Genomic DNA, 23,064 nt, shown 5'->3' with positions numbered 1-23,064 from the left:
AGTGTTCACTAAGTGCTTATTGATAGCTGGACACCTTGCCAGGCTCTGGTGATGACGAGACAAACAGAAGTTTCTCCGTGCAGAGTCTAGCACGGGAGATGGGAGGCCCACGGTCCCGTTGTAGTGTGACAGGGTCTAGACTGTGAGAATGCACAAGAAGAGGCAGCAGCGCCGCCCTGGGAGAGCAGGGAGGTTCTGTGGGCTCGGGCTGCTGCGCTGGGCTCTGAAGGATGCTAGCGGAAGCGGGGCCTTCCAGGAAAGGCCTCGGGGTGCGGGAGAGAACCACGCGGAGTCTGGCGTGACCCGTGGCAGTGACTACTGTCTGGTGGAGTTGCTGAGAGTGGGCGACGGCCCAGCCAGGTCTTGTAGACCTGTCCTTGCATACTGTGCTGAGGACTGGAATTCTCTTCTAAATGATGGATCAAGCGAGAAGTTTTAAGCGAAAAGAGTAGGGTAATTAATAAAAGTGTAGTTCATTGCAGCGGGTAGCTAGCAAGAAGAGATGACAAGCCATGAGGCAACAGTGGCAGTGGCATTTGAGGGGAGAGGGTGGGCTTGAAAACCACTCAGAAGATAAAGTCGCCAGCCCCGTGTGGAGGGTTGTGAGGAGTGCGGGGAGGAGGGGGCGCTGAGAGCTGGCGCAGAGCGGCTTTAGGCCCGAGTGGCGTGTGGGCCAGTCCCCGGAGGAGAAATGCAGTAGAGAAGGGCATGGCTGGCTACAAAGGGGATGGCTTTGGTTTTGAGCTTATTCAACCCTGGTTGGACGACTAGTGAGCGAATGGACCGGGCCTTAGATAGGCTTAGGGAGTTTTTAGCACTTTGCTGGCAGCTGAGGCGATGGATGTGGACCAGGCGACGCAGTGTCTGGTGAGAGGAGAGGAGTGAGTTTGAAGTCCAGCCGCACTTACAGTGGAGGCGGAGCTCGGGAAGGACGGTGTAGACGCTGTACTGAAGAGTGGGCAGCGGCGTCCCAGAGACCAAGGGGAGCTGCAGGGGCAGAAGGGCTCAGCGCCGGCGTTCTGGAACTCCAGGGACCGCGTGGCCTGAGTTCAGTGACGCCGCCGAAAATTTCAGAAGAGGCAGGGGAGGCTGCGGAGGAAAGGGAGGAGGAGAGTCAGCCAGTCTCTGAGGAGAAAGAGACGGAAGGTAGGGCAGGTGTTCCCTGACAGTGGAGGGGCAGTCAGGGTGTGTGAGAGGCAGGAGAGACAGGCGGACGGGTGACTTGAGATGGACAGGCCTGAGCGTCTTTGCCGAGGAGGAGAAGCCAGTGGCGGAGGAAGGATGGAGACAGAGTTGAGAGATTATAGGTGAAGCAAGTCTCAGAGGAGACAGCTGGCTGGACTCGACGGCATTGGAAAGAAGGAAAATGCCTCTTCTTTTGACCTTGTAGGGAAGGAGACAAGCAGGGTGGCAAGGGCGTCATTTTCTGGGTAAAAGGGTGTGACATTGAGGAAGTGCGCATCACAGCCGTCATTTTCTTGGTGAGGATCAGGCCCCGTGGAGGGCGGCGTGGGCAGAGGGCAGGGAGCCCTGAGGGTGCGCTGGAGCAGCGGCCGGCCGCTGGGACCCGTCTACACCGCGGCGGTTGCTCTCCAGCAGCACGTAATCTCCCCGTCAGTGCAGGGAGGGTGGACGATTTGACCAATCTGTGGCTTAGAGCTGCAGAGGCAGGAAAGGCGCTGGATGGGGCGCTGGAGAGTGCGGCTGATCTACTCTGTCGGGGAATCTAGGCTTTATAGGAAGACAGCCAAATCAGGACGGAGCTGACGAATCACAAGAAAAGGGGAGACAGTCAGGAGCTGGGGGTCACAGCGGAAAAGGAAGGCCGGTGTAGATGAGTGATGGTGCGAGAAAGCGCAGAGGATGGGGCGCTGAGGTCGAAAGACAGGAGCATGAGGACTGGCGCTGCCAGCGACGGAGTCTTCGGAGCCGGCCACGGGCCTCCCTGGCGGCTCAGCTGGCAGAGTATCTGCCTACAGTACGGGAGACCTGGGTTCGATCCCTAGGTTGGGAAGATCCCCTGGAGAAGGGAAAGGCTACCCGCTCCAGTATTCTGGCCTGGAGAATTCCATGGACTGTGTAATGGGGTTGCAAAGAGTCGGACACGACTGAGCGACTTTCACTCACTTCACTCACGGTGTCGCCGTGGGGGTGAGTTGGTGGGGTGGAAGTGGACGATTCTGGACTTGAGGAATCAGGGTAGTTTAAAGTCAGGCCACTGGATGGGCCATTGGAGCCATGAAATTGTCACTGTGATGCAAGACTTAGAACAAAGCAGATGACTGATCTCAAAATCCTTCATCTCTGAAAGAATGCTCTAGGAGCTGATCCTGGTGAGAAAGGCTAGACAGTGAAAGATCAGTGGTACTTCAGGAGAGAGAGATTGTTGCCAGAATGTGGGAAAGAATGGCAGTGTCCGTGTAGCAATATTAGGAGCCAGGAGAACACCCATACATCCTCCCTGATCTGTGGTATGCTGGACGTTCAAGAATGAATGGGACTCGGAGAGGATCTAGATGTAGGGACTGTACTTCCAACTAAGTGGGTCTAAGACAGCACTGTGAAAGAGGTAAGGCCAATGGGAGGAGGCTAGGCCGGAAGTGACATGGGAAAAAAAATCTTATTTTCTCCTTAAGAAAAACCACATCACAGTGAGACAGGTAGGACTATTCTTTTGAGCCCCACATTAGAGATTAGAAAGAGAGTCAAAAAATTGGAAGCCTGTGCCCTTGAGTTAGTAACAGATCCAAGGTTCTCACCTGAGCTGCTTAACCCGAGGACCCCCAGGGTGGCTCTGGAGAGGGACCACTCCCTCCAAGGGCAGCCCCCCCGTGCGGGCAGGGCAGGACGGAGAGGGAGAGAGTGAAGCCAGCTGCTGTCTGTCTCCCTAGGCCACCCGGCCATCCCGAAAGGCCATCGCTTTCGGCAAGCGCTCCCACTCCATGAAGCGGAACCCCAGTGCTCCCGTCACCAAGGCAGGCTGGCTCTTCAAGCAGGTGAGGCCTCCTCCGCCATCCTCCCCCTCACAACGCTGCTTTCTCCTTAGTCCGTCATTTCTCTGTAGTTAGAAGAGCCCATGTATACTTTGCTATGTCTTTCCCAGGTCTATTTTGGTACATTTCTGTGAACGAATCTCCTGACTTTATAAAGGCTCCGGGAGGTCGAGTATCTTCCAAAATCACAAAGAGAAATCAGCATCATATTTGGGAGCCCAGCCAGGTCTCCTGATGGGCGGAGGCAATGACTTTGAAATATACTAGGCCCCCCACCCTATAAGAGCAGCCAACGGCTCGGTCGGCAGGCCCGCTTGTTACGAAGGGAGGGATGTCTCCTCTGAGTCACGGGGTCCGGTTCTCCTTGCTGACCCTGCCACTGCCGCCGCCTGCCTTCTGCTCGCTCCTTCTGACTCTTTGCTGCTGCATTTGTCTTCCCTGGGGGAGACGTTGAAGCCCAGAGCCACAGATGTGGAAGGTCCCAGGCAGTGCTGTAATGTCATTCTGCGCCTCTGAGGGCTCTTGGGGGCTGCCAGCCCTTCTAGTGACAGAGCCGCAACCAGAAGCAGGGTGTCCTTACACTGAGCGCAGCCCTGTTTCCACTGCATGCCCCCTCCTCGCCACACCCAGCTCACAGGCCCTCCTGTCTGTTCCCCCGTGTGTTCTGCAGGCCAGCTCTGGAGTTAAGCAATGGAATAAGCGCTGGTTCGTCCTGGTGGATCGCTGCCTCTTCTACTACAAAGGTGAGATTGTCCCTGGTGCTGCCAGGGGATGCCGAGAGCCAGTGCCCCTCTTTATTATTCTGCCCTGTCGCGGGGCCCTTAACCTGATGGATGCACACATCCCCTCGTGGTCTCTGGCGCCGGTGGGGCGTGGCCGTGAGATAAGACACAGCTCCCTTGCTTACACGCTCACCACTCGTTTCAGGCTCGACAGTATTTACCGAGCGCCTCCTGGGCCTCAGCAGCTCTGACGGGTAGTGCGGTGCATGAAAAAGACAGTCAGGTGGCAGAGGGTGCGGTGTCGGTGAGGAGGGCGGGAGAGCAGGAGGGGAAGAGGAAGGTGCCTGGTCACACCAGCGGGTCACCTGCCACTTGGACCTTGTATGCTGAGCTCCCTCCCTCCCACCGGAACGCATGGTCCGACCTGTGCGGGCAGGGTTTTTTGGTCAGCTTAGCTCACTGTTGTATCCATAGCACCCAAAGCAGCACATGGCACGTACCAGGTGCTCTTTTGACGTGGAGTAAATGACTGTCCCCAGCTTCTGCCCTCTCTGCCTGCCCCGATACTCACTCCCTTCCCTCCCCTCAAAAAGGAGGGTCAAACTCTTGTAACTTGGGTGCAGCGGCCTCTTGGAGGTTATTTTTGAAGCACGCACAGGAGGGCGTGGAGGGAGCTGGTGAGGGCTGATGACAGTGAGAGTCCTGTCTCGCTGGCGCCTGGGCGCCGAGGAGAGAGAGGGGAAAGGATGTGGCAGGGGTGACTGTCTGCTTCTCCTGCGCGCCCCGGATCGCTGCATGCCCTGGGGACGGCAGGGGTCCGGTTTCCCCGGGCCTCCTGGGGGCGGCTCAGTGGATCATTAACTTTGGCACACAAAGGTTGCACCCAGGGACCCCTCCCTGCTGTCGCTGTGCCCCGAGGCTCCTGAGTCCCGAGGAGAGAAAGCAGGAAGGGGCTGCACGTGTAGGTCCAGTCACAGAGGAAACCCCAAGACCGAGAGCAAGGAATCTGCTCGGGCCGGGCTCCGGGACGCAGGGCCCCCTGAAGCCAGAGAGTGACAGCAACTCCAGGTGGGAGGGAGGCTGGGGTCTCTGCGGGGGAGACGCTCTGGGCCAGGGGTGAGGGGGAACCTTGAAAAACCCTGAGCTCCAGGTGTGCAGAGATGGGGGTGCTCTCAGGAGACCCCTAAACACTGGTCTGGACTCAGCCCAGTGGGGCCCACCCACTCTAGGGAGACAGGCTCAGCCTCCTGAAGAAGCTCCAGGTCCCCAGCCCTCCTGTGCATCCGCCCAGCCCTTGCTAGGCACCGTGTGGGTCAGCGCAGGAACCTTGGGCTGAGGGTCCTATAGGGATGAGTAAGGGGGAGAGGGGGGCTCGCGGATTCTGTAACCCCTCTGACAGCTCCTCTGACCCCTCCTGAGGGCTTCACAGAGTCTCCAGCCCAGGAATAAAGTGCTCTTCCGTTGAAGTGGGGAGGCTCTTGCATGGCCTCGGTGAGTCCCCACCTCATGGTCCCCACAGAGCACCCCTGCCCCCGTGAGTCTCCCACTGACACCTGGGGACCAGCTCTCTGAGCCAGCAGGCTCCTGTGGAGATCCGGGATGAGTCACGCCGCAGCCTGTTTGTTCACCTGCTCCGGGCCTAAGGGCCAGAGGCCACGCAGGGGTGTGTCTTCTGGGCAGACTCGGACTGGAGTGGCAGGAGTCTAGTGGGGGGAGGACAGAGCAAGCTGCCAGGAGCCTGGGAAAACCTTAGAGACAGCCACCCAGAGGAGGCCAAGATGCGAGTGTCCACTCTACCCCCCATTATGACCTGTTCCGGGCGTCACTGCTGGGGCTGCCTTGTCTGGAGGGACACTGGGGGCGGGAGGGAGTTTGCGAATGCTAGCTTGACAGTCAGACTTCTTGGGCTAAAGACCAGTCTACCGCTATCTACTTAAGTAGCCTTGGACAAATCAGGTAACTGTCCTGTGCCTCAGCCCCCTTGCCTACACAAAAATGGAGGTCATACAGTACCGTTCACAGGATTGTTGGGGGAGTGAAATCTCAGGCTTTAACTTGGAACACTGCCTGACCTGCTGCAAGCACTCCAAAATGTTGGCTCTCAGCTGCTTGTTTGTGGCTCCTAGGAATGTGAGCTCCCCAAGTCTAGCACAGTGTCTGCAGGGCCGCCACACTCCCCAGCACCCCAGCTCCAGGTCGTGTGGCTGCAGCGGACGGACAGGCGGTAGGGCGCAGGGGTTGGTGGGTGTTTATCACCGGGAGGCTGAGGCGCTGCGCCCCCCGCCCCACCCCGCGGCCCGCGTCTCACCGGCGCCCGTCTCCTCGACAGACGAGAAGGAGGAGAGCGTCCTGGGCAGCGTGCCCCTCCTGAGCTTCCGGGTGGCCGCGGTGCAGCCCTCGGACAACATCAGCCGGAAGCACACCTTTAAGGTCAGTGGGCCTTCCTCTCCCAGGCCGGCTGGGGGCTGGAGGCAGCTCGGAACGCAGTGGGGTCAGGAGCTGCCGCCTTGAGCAGTTCCGGGGGGGGTGGTACTGGGGGCGCAGGCAGTGGCCCTGGACTCAGTCCAGGCTGTTGCAAGGCTCACCCAAGGGCTGGCCCCTCGTCTTCACGCCCAGCGCAGGCCTGTAGAGATGAGCTTCAATGATACCACAGTCTTTCCTGGGGGAGAATTCATTCTGTGCTGAGTCCACGGACCCTCTACCCAGCATCCTGGCACTGAGGAAATCCTTCGCCGCAGAGGCAGAAGCCGTGGGTCCATGGGTTTTTAAGATCTGTTCTGGAAAGTCTTCCCACCTTTAGCCAGGGAACTAGACCCCCAGGCTCGCTTAATTAAAGGGTCTCAGATGTCAGCTGTTCGCTCCTAGTCAGTGCCCGGCATGCTCCCACAGGCCCGTGTAAGGGCCCTCAGTTTGTCACTGGTCCTCACTTCCCCTTTTCCCTTTGCCCTTCAATCCTGCCGCCTGTGCCCTGTCCCCTTCACAGCCCTTGTCATGGCCCAGCGCCCTGCTATATTTGTAACCTTGCAAAATGGCTTTTGTAGGCCTGTGTGTTTCAGATTTCATAAACAATGTGCTCTACCTGAAAAAAAAATCTTTGGAGAAAATTTAGGAATTGAGTTTCATGGTGGCTCAGATGGTGAAGAATCTGCCTGCAATACAGATCTAGGTTCAAGCTGTGGGTCAGGAAGATGCCCTGGAGAAGAGAATGGCAACCCACTCCAGTATTCTTGCCCGGACAATCCCATGGACAGGAGCCTGGCAGGCTACAGTCCGTGGCGTCTCAAAGAGTCAGATACAACTGAGCATCTAACTGGGTGCAAGCGTATAATGGGGACAGTAATTAAAAGCCACTAACCTCATGGAGACACAATTTGAGGAGTAAGGGCCCAGGGAGACGGGCCCCCACCTGCCTGCTCTAAGCAGCGAGCGTTGCTGATCGGAACCCATGGGGGATCCACCCGTCAAAGACAGGCCTGCAGCTGTCTCTTCCTGGGGCCGTGTTTTTCCGCATTTAAAAATTCATGGCCTGTTTGAAATGATAAAAAATTCCATGCCTTTTTTGGACTTTATGATGCAAAGATCATAGGTTCTTTTTCATTTTTCAAATATAAAATTATGATATCGACCATGCATTTTCTTTGTACAAAGCCCTCTCTCCCCCAGTTGAGAAATACTGTCCAAGACCCTGAAAACCCACAGGTTGCTTGAGGGCAGCGTCCGAGTTCCTGGGGCCCCAGGGACTCTGGTCACCTGGCTCCAGAGAGGTGGGCAGATACACAGGTGCCACTCCGGGGAATAAGGATGGACTGCTTAGGTGCATAGTTAGTTTCCAGTCTCCAAGGGTCCTGTATGCAGAATGGATAATCAATAAGAGTCTGGCTCCAGGGCACCAGATTTTAGCTGGGGAAACAGGAACAGGCTGTTTAACCAACAGCAAACAGTCCTGCTACACACAGACACGCACATTTACACCCACACAGTCAGGCAGCCTGTCTCACCCTCCCCTGCAGACCTGTGCACACAGACACGCTCCAGCCCAGAGCCCTGCCGGCAGTCGCCTTAGAGAAACGTCCCTAGTGACTGCCACACCTGCTCCGCAAACCCGGACCTCCGCGCCCATCAGCCCTCTCCTCCTTTCCTCGAGGAGCACATTGCCTCTTTAAACCTGACTGGAGGGCTGTGCTCGGTGGCCCACAAAAGGTCCTGATTGTGGTCATTCAGTAGCCTCCCCAGGGAAGGGAGGGGCGATGAGACAGATGGGAGGCTTGTCCCACCGCGACCCGCAAGTGACATCCTCAGATGGCCAGTAGTGAGGGCCCATCCCGCCCATCCTGCGGTCGAATGCCTTGCCGTCACCTGAGCCGCCCATGGGGGCTCGGTGGGCTCCCCATGGGCACCGCCTCCTGTTCTCTGGCCCCCTCTCGTGTTTCCAGGCTGGTGCAGCTCCGCGTCAGTCGCCCCATCTTTTCCCAGGCCCTGTTTCCCCGTCACGGGCTGTTGTTCCTATGCCTTCGCTCTCTGCTTGTTTCCCCACGGGCGTGTTTTGTCCTCCAGCTTGCTTGCCAGCTCTTCAGGTGCAGAGAGCATGTCTTTGCCCTCCCTGTGACTGGTGCTCAGGGCAGAGCTCTGCACACACAGGGCACTCGCTGGATGCTCAGCAGGTGAATTGTTTGCAGCCGCTCCCACCAGCCCAGGGCACAAGCCCTTGTCCCCCGGTGTGGTTCCCCACTACGGGATCCCTGTGTTCTCCACCCCAGGGGCCTTACTCGGGGCCCTACTGTAGTTTCAACACCCAGATACCTCCTTACAGCCTCAGTGGCTTTTTGTCAGCAGCCCCCTGCCTCTGCCTCTCTGCTGGGCAGCCTGGCAGGACGGTGGGGACTGGCAGGATCCGGAGGAAGGAGCCTACTCTCTGTGCTGAGAGAAGCAGGAACTCCAGGAGGGGGTGGGCCCAGTGTTGCTGTTTAGGAGAGCCCTGGGGCTTGTCAGAAGAGCCCTGCCTTCTCTGCTCCAAACCCCGGAGACCCAGGATTTGCACCCAAGGGGTCAGAGGCCAGTGTGCACTCTGGGATCTCTTGTGATGAGTGAGATGCACAGAGCCAGCTGCTTTTTCTGAGAGATGGTGGCTTTCACATGGGGAGTATTCTCAGCTCTCAGAATCAAGCTCCGGAGCGTCTTTTCCTCATGGACATACCCATGGAACAGGTGCCTCAGTTAAGGCCAGAGCCACATGGCAAGGTGTTTGCAGTTGCCGAGCTGGTCAAGAACAGAGCTCGGATTAGCACTGGGCTGCCCTGCCTTCTCCCCTCTGCCGGCTGAGGTTCTCCGGGTCCAAGCTCTCCACAAAGGCTCCTGGGGGTGGACTGGGCCACGCTGGGTGCTGTCCCGGTGGTGACGCTGAGTAGGAGGGGTAGCCCGAGTAGCTTCCCACATCCCCCTGCTCCCCAACATTCCTGCCATGCCGTCTCCTGTCTCTGCCTCTGGTGTTCGATTGACCTGTTCTCTGCTCCTCCTCCTTCTGGCCACGTGAGGACCCCTCCTCTGGACAGCAGCTCTCTTCGGGGTGCCCGCCTGCCACGCCTGCTTGCGGCCGCCAACTAGGTAGCGTGCTCTGACTGTCTCTGCATGCCCCCGTGTGCCCATGCTGTTCCTCTGCCTAGGAGGGTGCCAGCTTCCAGGAGGCTGAGCGGGGGCCGGGATGGGCCACGCTTGGGGGTGGGAGGCATCTCTCCCAGGCATGGGAGACATCAGAGACAGAATTTGATGGGCGAAGCGGGTGAGGTAATCGTCCCTTCTGCTTGTAACCGCCACAGGTAGGGCAGGTAAACCTGCCTGGCTGTTACTGGGCTGCCTGGTGGTGTCCAGAGGGCTGGTCACAGGCAGGCACGCGGAGGCCAGCTGGAGCCCTTGGGACCACTGTGGCTTGCCTCTTCAGCTTGCCCTGAGCTCCAGGTGGAGCCAAGAGCTGCGGGCCGGGGGAGTGGTTGGCCTGACCACCCCTCCTGTGGGCGGGGTGTCTTCTCCCCTCAGGTGGCCGTGTGCTGGGTGGACGAGACTGGGACCAGCTCCACGCACTGCCTCTCCCAACAGGCTGAGCACGCCGGGGTCCGCACCTACTTCTTCAGTGCCGAGAGCCCCGAGGAGCAGGAGGCTTGGATCCAGGCCATGGGGGAGGCCGCCCGAGTACAGATCCCCCCAGCCCAGAAGTCGGCGCCACCCCAGGCTTCATGTCACAAGTGAGTGGGGGGCTGGAGCAGGGCACGGGCAGTGCCTTCAGAGAGAGAGTGGGGGTAAAAAGGGCCCCCCCCCACGCCATTGCTGAGCCCAGCACATGGGCTTGAACCCCGAGAAAAGGTGAACAAGCTCTTTGCTTAGTCAGGAGCGTGCCTGAGTAAGTGACTTCAGAGCTGTAGTCTTTTTTCTGTTGGGCATCTCCTCCTCTTCTTTCTGAGCCAGTGGAGGCCAACAGAAAAGCCAGTTCCATTAGGGCCTGGCCAGGAACCGGATAGGGTCATTGGCTTATTTTGTTCAGCACACCCCTTTGTGGGACTGAGGTTCAAAGCCCAGCTCGGCTACTTGCCCACTGTGTGACCTGAGTGTAAGTTTCTTAGCCTCTGACCCTCAGAGACAGCCTTTATAATCCTGCCTCTGAGTTTTCTGAGGACAGTATGATGTATGTAAAATGCTTCTAATCTGAAGTTAAATTTTAATAGGGACCCAGCAGAAAGAGGTTTTATAGTGTAGACTCCAAGATTTTATGCATGTCTTGGAATTGTTCACCGAGCGGTATCTTAACAAGGACGCCTGACTATTGAGTTAGAGAAGGTATAAAGAGAACGCTGTCAGGACAGCCCGTCCTTGCCTCTACCAAGGAGTGAACTTCCAGGAGTTCACTTACTCTTTTCACAAATATTTACTGTAAATACTAGCGTGCATAGGCTGCTAGGAAAACAAGGTAGGAAAAGTCTGACAAGCTCAAACCTCGTGAAGCTTATATTCTCGTAGAAAGCCCTGTGAGAAGCTTGTTTGGGAATAGCCTGATTCTGGGCCTGTGAGGTCTGAGGCGGCCGCTGTGGCCCCTGGTGTGCCTGCCACGTTTGCCCCACACCGTCCTTACCCACCCTGCCAGTGAGGAGCACAAGACTTGTGGACATAACTAACTTTCTCTGGGCGAGAAGGCTTGCCTGCCACGCGCCTCCGTAGCTGGGACATCAGCAGTTTCTGTTCTGTGCTGTGCACAGTTGCCCCCAGTGAGGCAGCTGGCTCCTGGACAGACTGCAGAGGATGCCTAGTCCGGGTGGGGCTGGTCGTGGCCGAAGCTCAAAGGCTCGACTCCGGGTGGGTCAGCAGAAGGGAGCGGCGGGGGCTGGCCCTTGGGGACGCTGAGCAGACACGCACAGGGGCCCCTGGATCGTGCTTTACAGTTGCCTGGACTGGAGCAGGGAGAGCAGGCGGCAGGTGGGATTCGGGAAGCAGAATGGACTACACTGACTCCTGTTTCCATCGCTGCTTTCTTGCCCATCTGTTTCACTCCTTTTCTCCTTCTCACTGTCCCCCGCCTGAACTCCACGCCGGGCTGGGGTCACTTACAACACTGCCCGTGGCATCCCACAGCCATGAGAAGCCAGACTCCGAGAACATCCCACCCAGCAAACACCATCATCAGCTCCCCCACAACAGTGTTCCCAAGCCTGAACCAGAGGCCAAGACTCGCGGCGAGGGTGACGGCCGAGGCTGCGAGAAGGCAGAGCGGAGGCCCGAGAGGCCCGACGCCAAGAGCGAGCCGCTAGCGAAAGCCAACGGTGTCCACACCGGACCGGAACCCGCCTCAGAGCCGGGGAGCCCTTTCCCCGAGGGCCTGAGGGTCCCGGGAGGTGGGGAGCGGCCCGCCCAGCCCAATGGCTGGCAGTATAGCTCCCCCAGCCGGCCGGGGAGCACGGCCTTCCCGCCTCAGGACTCCGAGAGTGGGGGTCACCGGCGGAGCTTCCCGCCACGCGCCAACCCCGACAAAATCGCCCAGCGCAAGAGCTCCATGAACCAGCTTCAGCAGTGGGTGAACCTGCGCCGAGGGATACCCCCTCCTGAAGACCTTCGGAGGTGCGGCCTGGGGCGGGTAGGGTGGTGTGCTGTTCCCGCTGGGGCTGGGCCATGACATGCAGGCAGCCTCCACAGGATACCTTCCGGAAGCCAGGTTGAATGGGGAAACCAACCCCATTCCCTGCCTGCCCAAGTCCTTCCTGACCCACGGTTCCATCGGTAGAATTTGCCCCCTACCCCTGATGCTGTCTGCCTGCTTCCTTCAGAGGAAGGAACATTGCCTCTCTCAGGAGATTAAGCAAAGGAAAGGCAAGTGAAGTCACTCAGTTGTGTCTGACTCTTTGCAGCCGCATGGACTCCTCTGTCCGTGGTGATTTCCAGGCAAGAGTATTGGAGTGGGTTGCCACTCCCTTCTCCAGGGGATCTTCCTGACCCAGGGATTGAACCCAGGTCTCCTGCACTGCAGGCAGACTCTTTACCATCTGAGCCACCAGGGAAGCCCGACAGGACTGGGTGGACTGAAATATGTAGGCAGTCACAACAAGGGGCCTTTAAAGCTGTTCCAGCTAGACATCCATCCCTGCTTCCCACCCTGTGCGACATCCACTGTTTCTACCCATGCGAGACTCACTAACTGCCAAGGCAACTTGCTTTGTGTTTGAATGTCTCTAATTGTTTGAAAGTCATTATTTATAAACACTTTTTGGAAAAGAAAGATGTTGTTCCTTCTTGTCCCTAGTTCTACCCTCTAGACAAGTTTACTTCTATTACTATCTATTTACTATCTATTGCTAGTAAATAGTGACTGGCTTTCATTTGAGACATTCATTGAAGATCTGATATTTGCATTTTTTTGGATTTTTGACATTTTGGATAGAAGACATTTATTTTTCTTTTGGATATCTTTAAATGTCTTTTGGATAGAAGACATTTATTGGATATTAGATATTTGGATACTTGAAGACCTTTATTGGACCTGAGTATATTCATCAGGCAGGTGGGGTTACCACTCCTTCCCTGGGGCCCTGGGCAGCTCCAGGAGCTGCAGGTAACAGCTCACTGTGGTGATCTGCCCTGCCCTGGGGAGAGCACCTCGCTTGGGTTGAGTCCCAGGAACCGACTGGTTGAGTCCTTGACAGGACCCTGAAATCAGGGAAGGCACCCCCTTGTCTGTCCTCTGTTGCCCACCTCCAGGGGTCTGGTACATTCCACTTCTTTCTGCTTGCAGCCTCTCTGGAATGGATCTGAGAAATTGGTTCATGCTGCGATGGAGATGGCTGAAGGGTTTAGTTTCCCCCTGGGGTATTTCATTTTAAAGAGACAAGGATGAAAGCTCTGAATAGTGAAACTTCCGGCCTCAGGGAGCTGGTTGAGGGAGGGAGCTTGAGGGCTGGTCCTCCTTGCACCTCTGGAAACAAGCCTCTGTGCGTGGGCAGTGGATGCCCCTGTGTGCACGCAGGTCAGCCTGGGGCACATCTACCTGCTCAGAATGAGCCCTAGGCTGGGGGGCAGGGAGGGGCGGCTGGGTCACGGGCAGGTGGCCGGGAGCGTGCCTGTCTTGTCTGGCTTCCTTACAGAGCCCTCTCTCTCTCTCAGCCCTTCCAGGTTCTACCCTGTGTCCCGCAGGGGCCCTGAGTATTACAGCCCCTTCTCCTCCCAGTTCCCTGACGATTACCAGTACTACCCCCCAGGGGTGCGGCCAGACAGCATCTGCTCTATGCCGGCCTATGACCGGATCAGCCCGCCCTGGGCGCTGGAGGACAAGCGCCACTCCTTCCGGAATGGAGGCGGCCCTGCCTTCCAGCTGCGCGAGTGGAAGGAGCCTGCTGGCTACGGGCGGCCTGACGGCACTGTCTGGATCCCCAGCCCCTCCCGGCAGCCTGTCTACTACGACGAGCTGGAGGCTGCCTCCGGCTCCCTGCGCCGCCTGTCCCTGCAGCCCCGCTCCCACTCGGTGCCCCGCTCGCCCGGCCAGGGCTCCTACGGCCGCGGCCGCGTGTACTCCCCTGCCCGCTCGCCCAGGGCCCATTTTGAGCGGCTGCCACCTCGCAGCGAGGACATCTACGCTGACCCTGCCGCCTACGTGATGAGGCGATCCATCAGCTCCCCCAAGGTGAGCCCCCCGCCTCCCTCAGCCCCTGAGGTCCCCCGGAAGCTTGAGGCCGTCCATCGAGAAGACACGGAGAGGCGGGGGCGTCTGGGGCCTTTGGGCCCCTCGGTGGCTCTGCAGGGCCTAAGGTGCTTCCTGGGGCGGGGCCGCTGGCCCGCGGTTCTGTCCTTGGGGGAGCTGCCTTGCCTCTGCGCAGAAACATGGCTCTCTGTGCCCCTCCCCAGGCTGTGCCCAGAGCTCTAATGCTGTGTAAGAGGCCAAAGAGGTTCTGTTTTCTTCAGACCTTGAGAACCTGGCCAGATCATTGCAAGCGTATTGCAGTGGATAAATGCTGTCCATGTTAGTTTGAAATCTACTCCAGGACAGGATACAGCATCCCTGACCTTGAGCTTCAGTTGGTGGGGAAGCTTATGTCCCAGCTGAAGCCTCACCTCTCCAATCCCCTTTCTCTTCCAGTATGATTACCTGGGAGACAGGCGGCCAGTCCCTGCAGGACTGTTCCCCTACAACTACCCACCATCCCCCACGGTCCACGATAAGATGGTATGTCCTCTCCTCCCACGCCGCTTCCCCTCAGGCCCTCTCCTCCCAGGGGAGGACGGATGCTCTGTGCCCGGTGCCTGGACCATCTGGTCTTTGGCAGCCTCTGGAGACCTCCTCCCTCCAGCCTGGACTCTAACGTCAATACAGAGTGCGGTGCTAATTACCCCTTCTCCGCGGTGACACAGGGCAGAGGAGCAGGGACAAACCCCGGAAACAGTGAGATGGCCCCGTCCTCTGCATCTCAGGACAGCCCCTGTCCAGTATGCAGAGGGGCCTGGCTTAGGCTGCGGGCTGGGAAGAAAACTTAGGCTCATGCTCCCCAGACAGGCGTGATCGTCTAGGTTTCTTGCCCCTAAGTACACTTGCTTTGAGCTTGCCCTCGCCTGGAGTGTTACTTCGGGGGAAAGAGACGAGAGGTAGGATTCAGGAAGAGTCCATATTGTGTCTTCTCTACCTTCTCACACCTTTCCACTCGTGTCTCTTCCTGGAATTTGTTCTCCTGAGAATTTCGTCTCCCCTGGAGAACTTGATACAGATGTTCCACTTGCAGAGCTGGGAGAGCCTCTGGAAGCAACAGAGTCCTTGTCCCCCAGAACCTGTGACTGACCCCCCTCGACGAGTCTCCTCTGCGTGTGTCCAAACTCTATAGTCTTGACACAGAGCAAATGCACCCACCCAGAAACAGTGGATTTGCCCAGAAAACGCAGAGCTGACAGAAAGTGCTGCCTGGGTGGCTCCTTGCTACCTCCCTCTCCCAGGCGAGGACCAGGCCAACCGGGAGCCATGGCGTGTGTCCCTCCTCTGCCCCCTCCCTTCCCTAGACCCCTCAGGGCCAGGGAGGCCCCTCTCTGTCACTGCCCAGCTAACTCTTAACTGCTTTGCTTCCTTTTTATTGTCTTCTTTTGTTGTGTTCCTGTTTGTTTGTGTTGCTGTTGGGCCTCGGGCTCCGGGTAGGATGAACTGTTAGACCTTCAGTTGCAAAGAAACCTAGAGTATTTGGATCAGCAGGTAGGCAGAGCTGGTGCCCTTCACCACCCCCTGCCCTTCCGTCGCGTCTGCCTGCTCCTCCTCACCTCCTCATCTCCCATCCATGCGACAGCCTTTGTTGGCACAACCAGGACACAACAAAGTGGCTTATGTTTTGGTTTGCAGCTGCACACCCCTTCTCTGCAAAGCCCTTTAGGACAGCTGGGAGTTTCCTGGGGAAAGGAGAATAGTAAATGACCACATGAATAATTCATGTCGCCATCTATTTGTTAGGCCCAGATGGAAATGCCCCCAGGGAGCAGGCAACGATTTGCATTTTTGCTGGAGAGAGTTGCAAAGATAGGGAGGAGCTCTAAAACAGGAGTTTTAGTTAAAGCTAAACTAAATCCTAAAGCTAAGGATATAGTTCAGCTTGAGTCTGGGAAATTAGCCTATCCTATTCCACAATTCCAGATTGTGGTTAAATTCCATAATTTGTAAATGAAGGAGCACAGACCTGCCCTCTCATGATTTTTTAGTTTATGTTAATTCAGTATATTTGTTAGTTCATCTGCAAAGTTCTTTTGTATACACAGCTTATGTTTTCCTGAGAATTCAGTGCTGTAGACAGAGGGAATATTACCAACCCAGTGTTACAGATGAGCATCTTGAAGAGGCAGCGAGTGTCCCTGTGTGATGGAAGGAATCCACTACCTGGGTTCTCGCCTTTGGCTGCCATGCCTTTTGAGGCTAATGAGGCTGTGATCCCGGGTTCAGATAGGTCAGGGGTCCATGTGCTGGGCATTTATATGAGGACGTACTCACGTTCAGATCAGTGCCCCCAAATCATGGGGGATCTGAATGGGCACCAGGTCCAGGTGGATGTAGCCTAGGGTGGTGGAAAGAGTAATGACAGGAACAGTAATAAAGGCAGACTTACCATAATTGGATGCTTCCTTTGTGCCCCATACTATTTTAAGCACTTTACAGATCCTAACTCATTTAATCTTTATAACAACTCTGCAAGGTGGGTGTTGTTATTATGCCCATTTTGCACAGGATATGATGAAACTAGGGGCTTCCCTGGTGGCTCATCAGTAAAGAGTCCACCTGCCAATGCAGGAGATGCAGCTTTGATCTCTGAGTCAGGAGAATCTCCTGGAGAAGGAAGTGGCAACCCACTCCAGTATTCTTGCCTGAGAAATTCCATGGACAGAGGAGCCTGGTGGGCTACAGTCACTGGGGTCACAAAGAGTTGGACACAACTTGGCAACTAAACAACAATAATGGTGAAACTAAAGTCCAAAGAGATCAAATAACATGCCAGGGACACACAGCCAATGAACACCAGAGGCTGGATCTGACTCTGAGCTTTTGACTCAGTTTACAGCTGAGGAAACATCTAACATGTGAAGAAATCGGGGTCAAACCTCATCAGATTGATTTTGTGCACTTAACATTGTGGAGAGGACCACAAACATGGTATGTTTGTAACTGCTGGTTGTTCTAGGCAGAAGCCATGTGACTTTCATCTCCTGGGGTCACGGTGTCTCAGTGAGGTCAGCCTCATGGGAGACCTTGGGCACTGGGAAACACGATACGCACACTTTAATCAGCAGCGATGGCTCCCGGTCCCCAAGAGTGTGGCATTTTAGTCCCAAAAGGAGCACGTGGTGTTGGCACTGTGCTCATTCTAGGCTGCGTGCGGGTGAGTCTCAGGATGCCCGCCAGAGCTCAGGGCTGGGAAGCACTGGCAGGAAGCAGGGTCTGCAGGGTTGTGGGGTGGTGAGTGGCAGGGCTCCTGGTCGGGCCTTCCTCCCTGCAGCCCATCCACGCGGCTGGCTGTCCCATTCAGTGTAGGCGTCAGGACCCCTTCCTGGGGGCTTCTGCCCTCACAGACGGGCCGGGGGCTTCAGGAATAACATTTCAGAGGAACTCTTCCTAGATAAAGGATAATATTCTTAAAAGACAGTTTTGTATGATGAGAAGAGTCCAGAATATAGTCAGACACTGCATTCTGGTTCCGACTGTGCTGTTTACAGGGACTTTCCTTAAACCTTGGAAATGTCACTGGTCTCTCTGGGTCTTTGTTTTCTCAGTCATGAGATGGGCTTTGTAGGACCTGCCCTTTGTACCTCAGAATGACTGGAAGAGCCAGGTGTGAAGGTGTATGAGAGCCCTCTGGCAGACACTAATGCGGGTAGTGATTGCTGATATGATCATTTTTTCGTTTTCTTCCAAAAGTCAAAAATATGAACGACCACCCTTGACCCCAGTGCTCTGTATTAATATAAAGTACTGGGTTAGGCGCTTTCTCACCAGATTTCTCTAACATTTTGGAGAGAAAGAAGGTGGCACACAAGAGCTCCCCTGGAGGCACGGTGCACTCAGACTAAAGCCTCCTGGAAGCCGCAGCACGGTGTGGGTGGGACAGGGTGAGACTGCTGAGCTTCCTTTATTGTTTTAGATCCCTGGTTGGGGAAGGAGTGAGACCACTGGGGATTAGCAAGAGCCCGGGCCTCCCTTGCCCTCTCACAGCGCGATGTGCTGGTGGATATGCCTTGTCCTGTACTCATCTGCGTGTACCCTGCGCATGGGACACAGGCCCGACGCACAGGCAGCAAACGTGAACATGCACACGCCACATACAGTGTGCCACACGGACACACCCTGTACACAGCAAACACCGTCTCACACACACACACGCTCACACACGTGCACAGGCGCTAAGAACATAGGAGCTGAGCTTAGACCCTACAGGAAATGAGGCTGGTGTCCTGTTGACTCTTAACCATTTAACAATACTCAACCTCATATTATAGTTGTTCTTTTAGAAGCCTTTTAAATCACACTTTATATTATAGAAAAAAACTCCCAAGTGGGCTAAAAAAGTAGAAAAAGCAGATCCTGGGAAAGCCCTTTAACAGGTGCTAGAGCCTGTGAATGGAGCTGGAGGGGTGCCCCTTGCCCTGCCTGCAGAGGACAGAAGCAAGGCCGCCTTTGGGCGGCCGCCCAAACCAGGTAGGAGGGAAATACGTGTGGGTCCAACACAGACTGGGGAAGACAAGGGTAAAGCGTGTGGGGGTCCCCTGAATTGCGACCCCAGAAGGTCCGGCCTAAGGTGGCTCTGCCCCTCCCCTTACTCACTTCTGCTCCCCAGGAAGCTTTCTCTGCGCAAGCCTGCTGGGTTCTGCCCGCTCTTCTGCAGGTCAGCCGAGTTACAGGCACGCAGCCAAGGACCCTCCCTCATGTGTTCACCCTGGAGGGCGATGGCGGCCTTCGTGGCTGGTGTGCCTGGCCAGTGCTCCCTCCCACCCTCTGCTCCCTCACCCTCCCTCCGGCTCTTTCTCTCTCATTTGGCAAATAGTCCTCCCCCTCCATCCTCCCGAAGGTCCCGGAAGCGTAAACAGTACATGTTGGGAGAACGGTGTCCCAGCCTCCGGTGTCCCTCTACCATGGCTTGCTTGCTTTGACCTCCTTATTTGCTCCCCGGCATCATCCCTGGTCGGCATGGATGCTATCAGCCCAGCTCTGGAAACCGAATTTTACAGTCCTCTCTACTCTAGAGCAGAGGTGGGCAGGACTCGGGGAGAGAGGCCTGTGCCTAGCCCGACACGAAGGCCCATCCAGAGAGCAGGTCGCATTTTCTTTAAAGTTGTTTCGCTTAGTTCCCATTTGGGGAGATCGGCCTTTCCCACTGCCCGTGTGGCCCTTGACCAAACCAGAGTGAGAAACGGGGGCTGGGCCGGGGCGAGACCATCAGCGCTCTGGCACCGGGGAGGCGTCCCTGGGCCCGGGCGAGGCCGTGGCGACCTCCTGCCTCCCTGCCACGGCCTTTCCCCGTGGGCGGCTTCGGTGCGGGCCCCGAACCAGAGTTCCCAGCGGGTGAGTGGCGGGCCAGAGCAGAGAGGGCGCCGGAGGCCCCAGGAGGATCCGGAGCCCAGGCGGGCGTGGGGAAGACCCCCGCGAGGGTCTGCGCCTGAGCCGCCGTTCCTCCGTCTGCCGCAGATGAGTGACAGCGAGGCTCTGATCAGTGTGGTGAACCGCATGGTGGAGAGCTCCTCCCCCAGCACCCAGCTCTTCATGCAAGTAAGGCCTCTGCCTGGCAGCACGCTCCCATCAGCGCCACTCCCGCCGCCCGTGCATGGTCGAGCCCACTCCGCCGCCAGGCCTTGACCCTGGGCTCAGCCCAGCCTTCCTCCTTTCATTCCTGGGGTCGCCTGCATTCTTCATGTTCATGGGTGAACCGGGCTCATTCCCCAAACCATCAGCATAGCCAGCCCTGACATCCCATGCCATGCCAGGGATCACACAGTGTCCGGGGCTTCTTTCTCGTGTTTGGTACCTGTTTACCAGTCACTGGGGTGGAGGGCATGGGGGTGCGATGTGGAGCCGTCGGGGCAGTGCTGTGCAGAATGGCTGTGTTTGCTGCACGCGTCACCAGTGGAAGGCAGCTTTGCCAGACTGAGAGACGCCTCGGGTTTAGGCCCAGTCCCTGGGACGGGCACGTCGTCTGCTAGGGCAGTCATTTTCAGACGCTTCCGATGCGCATTCCTTCTCCCAGGTCTTATCCTCAAAACCAGCCGAGACTGAACTGTTGTTCCCTGGTTGTTACGCGTGAGCCGCTTGGGAGCTACCCGGCACTGGGGCCCCTCCGGAACCGCTGGGACCGGCTTTGGCCGGGCCGCCCCCTGCTCTCCAGCCGGCAGAGTGCTGGCTCGGCTCGGGTTCTGGAGTGGATGCTGCCTGAGCTGGAAGGCTGTGGCCGGTGGCAGGAACAAGGCAGGGCTGTCAGCGCTCCCGTGCCTGCACACCCTGCCCTCTGCCGCGGTAACCAGTCTGCTGTTCCTGCAGGTCCCTCCGTACCCAGAAGTGTTCCAGGACAGCCTCCACACCTACAAGCTGAACGAGCAAGACACAGATGTAAGAGCAGCTTACTGCTCCCTCTGCCCCTCTGGCCCCGCTGCTGGCCCCTCATTCTCGCTATCCCCTTGGGGGCTTTTCCTGCACCCGCTCTCATCCCCTGTGGCCCCCCGCCCATCTGGTCTGTGTCCCGTCTCCCTGTGGAGACGGCATTCTCTGCCTGAGCCCCCCAGCCCTTCTCATCGTCACCGCTCACGCTACCTGGCATCATGGCTGTGTGTTTCTCCGCTGAGTGCGAGGCCCTCTTGTCTATAGCGGTGGCCCGTGCTTATTTCAGGTGTGCAGACTTTGGTAGGAAGCAGCCCCAGGTGCCTGGAAAGAAGACTGCGGCTCGGTCCCTCCTCAGGGAGCCTCTGGGCAGCGGGAGGCCTGGGTCTTAGCAGACCTATCCCGGGGCCTGCAGGAGGGCAGGGCTGGGCGCCACATTAGCTAGCGGGCCTGGGACACGAGCAGGTGGCATATGAGCCAGTCTTGCAGAAAAGGACCCAGGGGACAAGATTCTTGGTCCATAGAAGGGAGCCAAGGGGGTGCTTGAGGAGTGGCGTGAATACAGGTGTGGACACGGGAAAGCACATGTCTCCCCAGGAAACAGGTTTGGCCTTACCTGCCTCTTCCCACTGACCTTGTGTGGGTGGCGGATCTGCCCAGCAGGCAGGGCACAGGCTCCATGCAGGCCAGGGCCAGACCTCAGAGGGACCCCAGTGTCAGCTGTCCTCAGACTCTGGAAGGAGGAGGGGAGTCGGGGTCCTGTGGGACTCGGGACCAGTGTACGTCGTTCATTGCTTTTACTGAGACTTGTGCGGAAACCCGCGTACCCCTCCGGTCCATACATACCTGGAGGCCTGGGAGGCGAGGCCATGTTATCTCCTCAGCCCCTTATGAACTGGGACCCCCAAGAGGAGGGGCGAGCAGGAACTCGACATTTAGCCCTCAGCCCTCTCCCCTCTCAGGCTGACTCACTTCCTCAGAGAATAAGTCCATCTCCTCCCCCAGTGGGTCTTTGGGGAGTGCCCCAAGGTGAAGACAACTTCCTGTTCCCAGGAGCCTCCAAGGTTAGGGTGAAGGTCCAGGGTTCCTTGGCAGGGGAAAGGAGGTGGTATCCAGAGGCCCAGTCCTGCTCATCCAGTTCCCAGGTCCCCGTCAGGCCATGTCCTTGACTTCCTCCTCTCTCCTCCCTCCCCACTCGGGGACCCTAGAAGCTGCTGGGCAAGTTGTGTGAGCAGAGCAAGGCGGTGCGGGAACAGGAGCGGCTGGTGCAGCAGCTGCGAGCTGAGAAGGTGAGAGCCGTGGGGCTGTCCTTGGCGGGCACACGGAGGCTGGCCCAGAGAAGGGGTGGGTGGCCCCTCCATCCTAACTCAGCTGGTGGAGCTTTGTCCCTCCCCAAACCTCTGTCCTACCCTTACTCAGCCCTGCTGAAGCTCCTCTGGGGATCTTGGCCAGTGTGAGGGAACCTCCGCTAAGCTGCCCGGCTGAACCCCTGTGGCTCTAGCCCTTGCTGCCGAAAGCCCCAGAGAGGAGTTAACAGGGCTCCTCATAGCATTCCCCTGCCTTCCTTCAGGAAAGTCTGGAAAGTGCCTTGATGGGGACCCACCAGGAACTGGAGATGTTTGGAAGCCAGCCCGCCTACCCAGAGAAACTGCTGCACAAGAAGGAGTCACTGCAGAACCAGCTCATCAACATCCGGGTGGAGCTGTCTCAGGCAACCACGGTAACCGGTAACCCCGTGCTCCTACCTTGCTCAGGAGAGCCACCCCTCCCAGCCTGGGCTCCCCTAGTCCCCGCTCTCCCCGAGGGTAAGAGCAAGCTGTCTGGGAGGGGTATAAACAAAGCCCTTAACGCTACCTTGCAAAATGGCAGCAGGCCTCCTCATCCCATCGAGTCTCCACCAGGGAGCTTGGCTTCTTTCCCACAAGCAACATCTGCGCCAGGATTTGTTCACGACAAAGTGAAGTTGAGGGCCACTTACTCCCTTGGCTGCTTTAACAGCTTTGCTGCGCACCTCTTCTCTCCCCTCTCTGGAGAACCAGGACATTGGCAACATGCCACCCTGGCTACTTCCTAGTAGGCACCGGGCGGGCCCTCCAACGCAGACAGGAGCAGCAAAAGCCCCGGAAAACTGAAGCCCAAAGGGAGGAAGGTGCCTAGCCCCCAGAGAGTGGATTCCTCTGGCTCTCCTTTCGTCTCTGTCACCCAACCTGGGGACAGCACAAGGGGTGTAGGAGTGAGAGCAGCTCCTTTCAGCCTGTCTGGAGAGGATCCTGTTTTCTCTCTGTTTGGGCGTGCGGCAGGCTGAGCGGTTGCACCCCCTCTGAGGCCAGGGTTTGGCTGTCATCAGCCTGTCTCAGCCCTGTGCCTTCTCCCATCCCGCTGTGTCCTCCTCCCCAACCTGCCAGACGCCAGGTGCCCCGGCCCGAGGCAGGACGCGGAGGGGCAGTTTGGCACCTGCGGCTTCTCAGTGAGCTCTGCCCTTGCAGGCCCTGGCGAACAGCACCTTGGAGTATGAGAGTCTGGAGGCAGAGGTCTCTGCCCTGCATGACGAGCTCTGGGAGCAGCTCAGCTTGGACCTGCAGGTGAAGGGGCTTCTGGGCAGGCGGGGCCCCTGTCCTTTGGTCCATGAGAGACCACAGTATCTTCGTTTCATGCTTTAGAGATTTCAGAGGCTTAAAACCGGGAGGTGGTCCTGGAATGAAAGACAAGGTTTGGCTCAGTTCAGTCACTCAGTCGTGTCCAACTCTGTGACCCCATGGCCCCATGCACCCCAGACCTCCCT

At 57.4% G+C, this 23,064-nt stretch overlaps 1 protein-coding gene across 11 annotated transcripts in view; it reads left to right on the top strand.

Annotated features, from left to right (window-relative positions):
- The window catches only part of PLEKHA6 (pleckstrin homology domain containing A6), a 139,148-nt gene that overhangs the window by 97,597 nt on the left and 18,487 nt on the right, over nt 1-23,064 (top strand). For 5 of the 11 annotated variants that reach the window (XM_088845120.1, XM_088845117.1, XM_055420072.2 and 2 more), the window contains 12 exons: nt 2,892-2,996; nt 3,664-3,736; nt 6,045-6,145; nt 9,746-9,951; nt 11,330-11,812; nt 13,349-13,865; nt 14,319-14,405; nt 19,380-19,460; nt 20,226-20,294; nt 21,491-21,571; nt 21,853-22,002; nt 22,769-22,864. In XM_088845120.1, coding sequence (XP_088701246.1) covers nt 2,892-2,996; nt 3,664-3,736; nt 6,045-6,145; nt 9,746-9,951; nt 11,330-11,812; nt 13,349-13,865; nt 14,319-14,405; nt 19,380-19,460; nt 20,226-20,294; nt 21,491-21,571; nt 21,853-22,002; nt 22,769-22,864 — 2,049 coding nt within the window. Of the gene's footprint in view, nt 1-2,891; nt 2,997-3,663; nt 3,737-6,044; nt 6,146-9,745; nt 9,952-11,329; nt 11,813-13,348; nt 13,866-14,318; nt 14,406-15,359; nt 15,414-19,379; nt 19,461-20,225; nt 20,295-21,490; nt 21,572-21,852; nt 22,003-22,768; nt 22,865-23,064 lie in introns of all 11 variants that reach the window. The other 6 variants (XM_088845121.1, XM_055420075.2, XM_088845123.1 and 3 more) reach the window with 5 other exon arrangements.

Source organism: Moschus berezovskii, chromosome 17 (assembly GCF_049115385.1).
Source record: "Moschus berezovskii isolate FMDL1 chromosome 17, NW_MosBer_1.0, whole genome shotgun sequence".
Taxonomy (NCBI): Eukaryota; Metazoa; Chordata; class Mammalia; order Artiodactyla; family Moschidae; genus Moschus; species Moschus berezovskii.
This window is presented reverse-complemented; position numbering and strand designations above follow the sequence as displayed.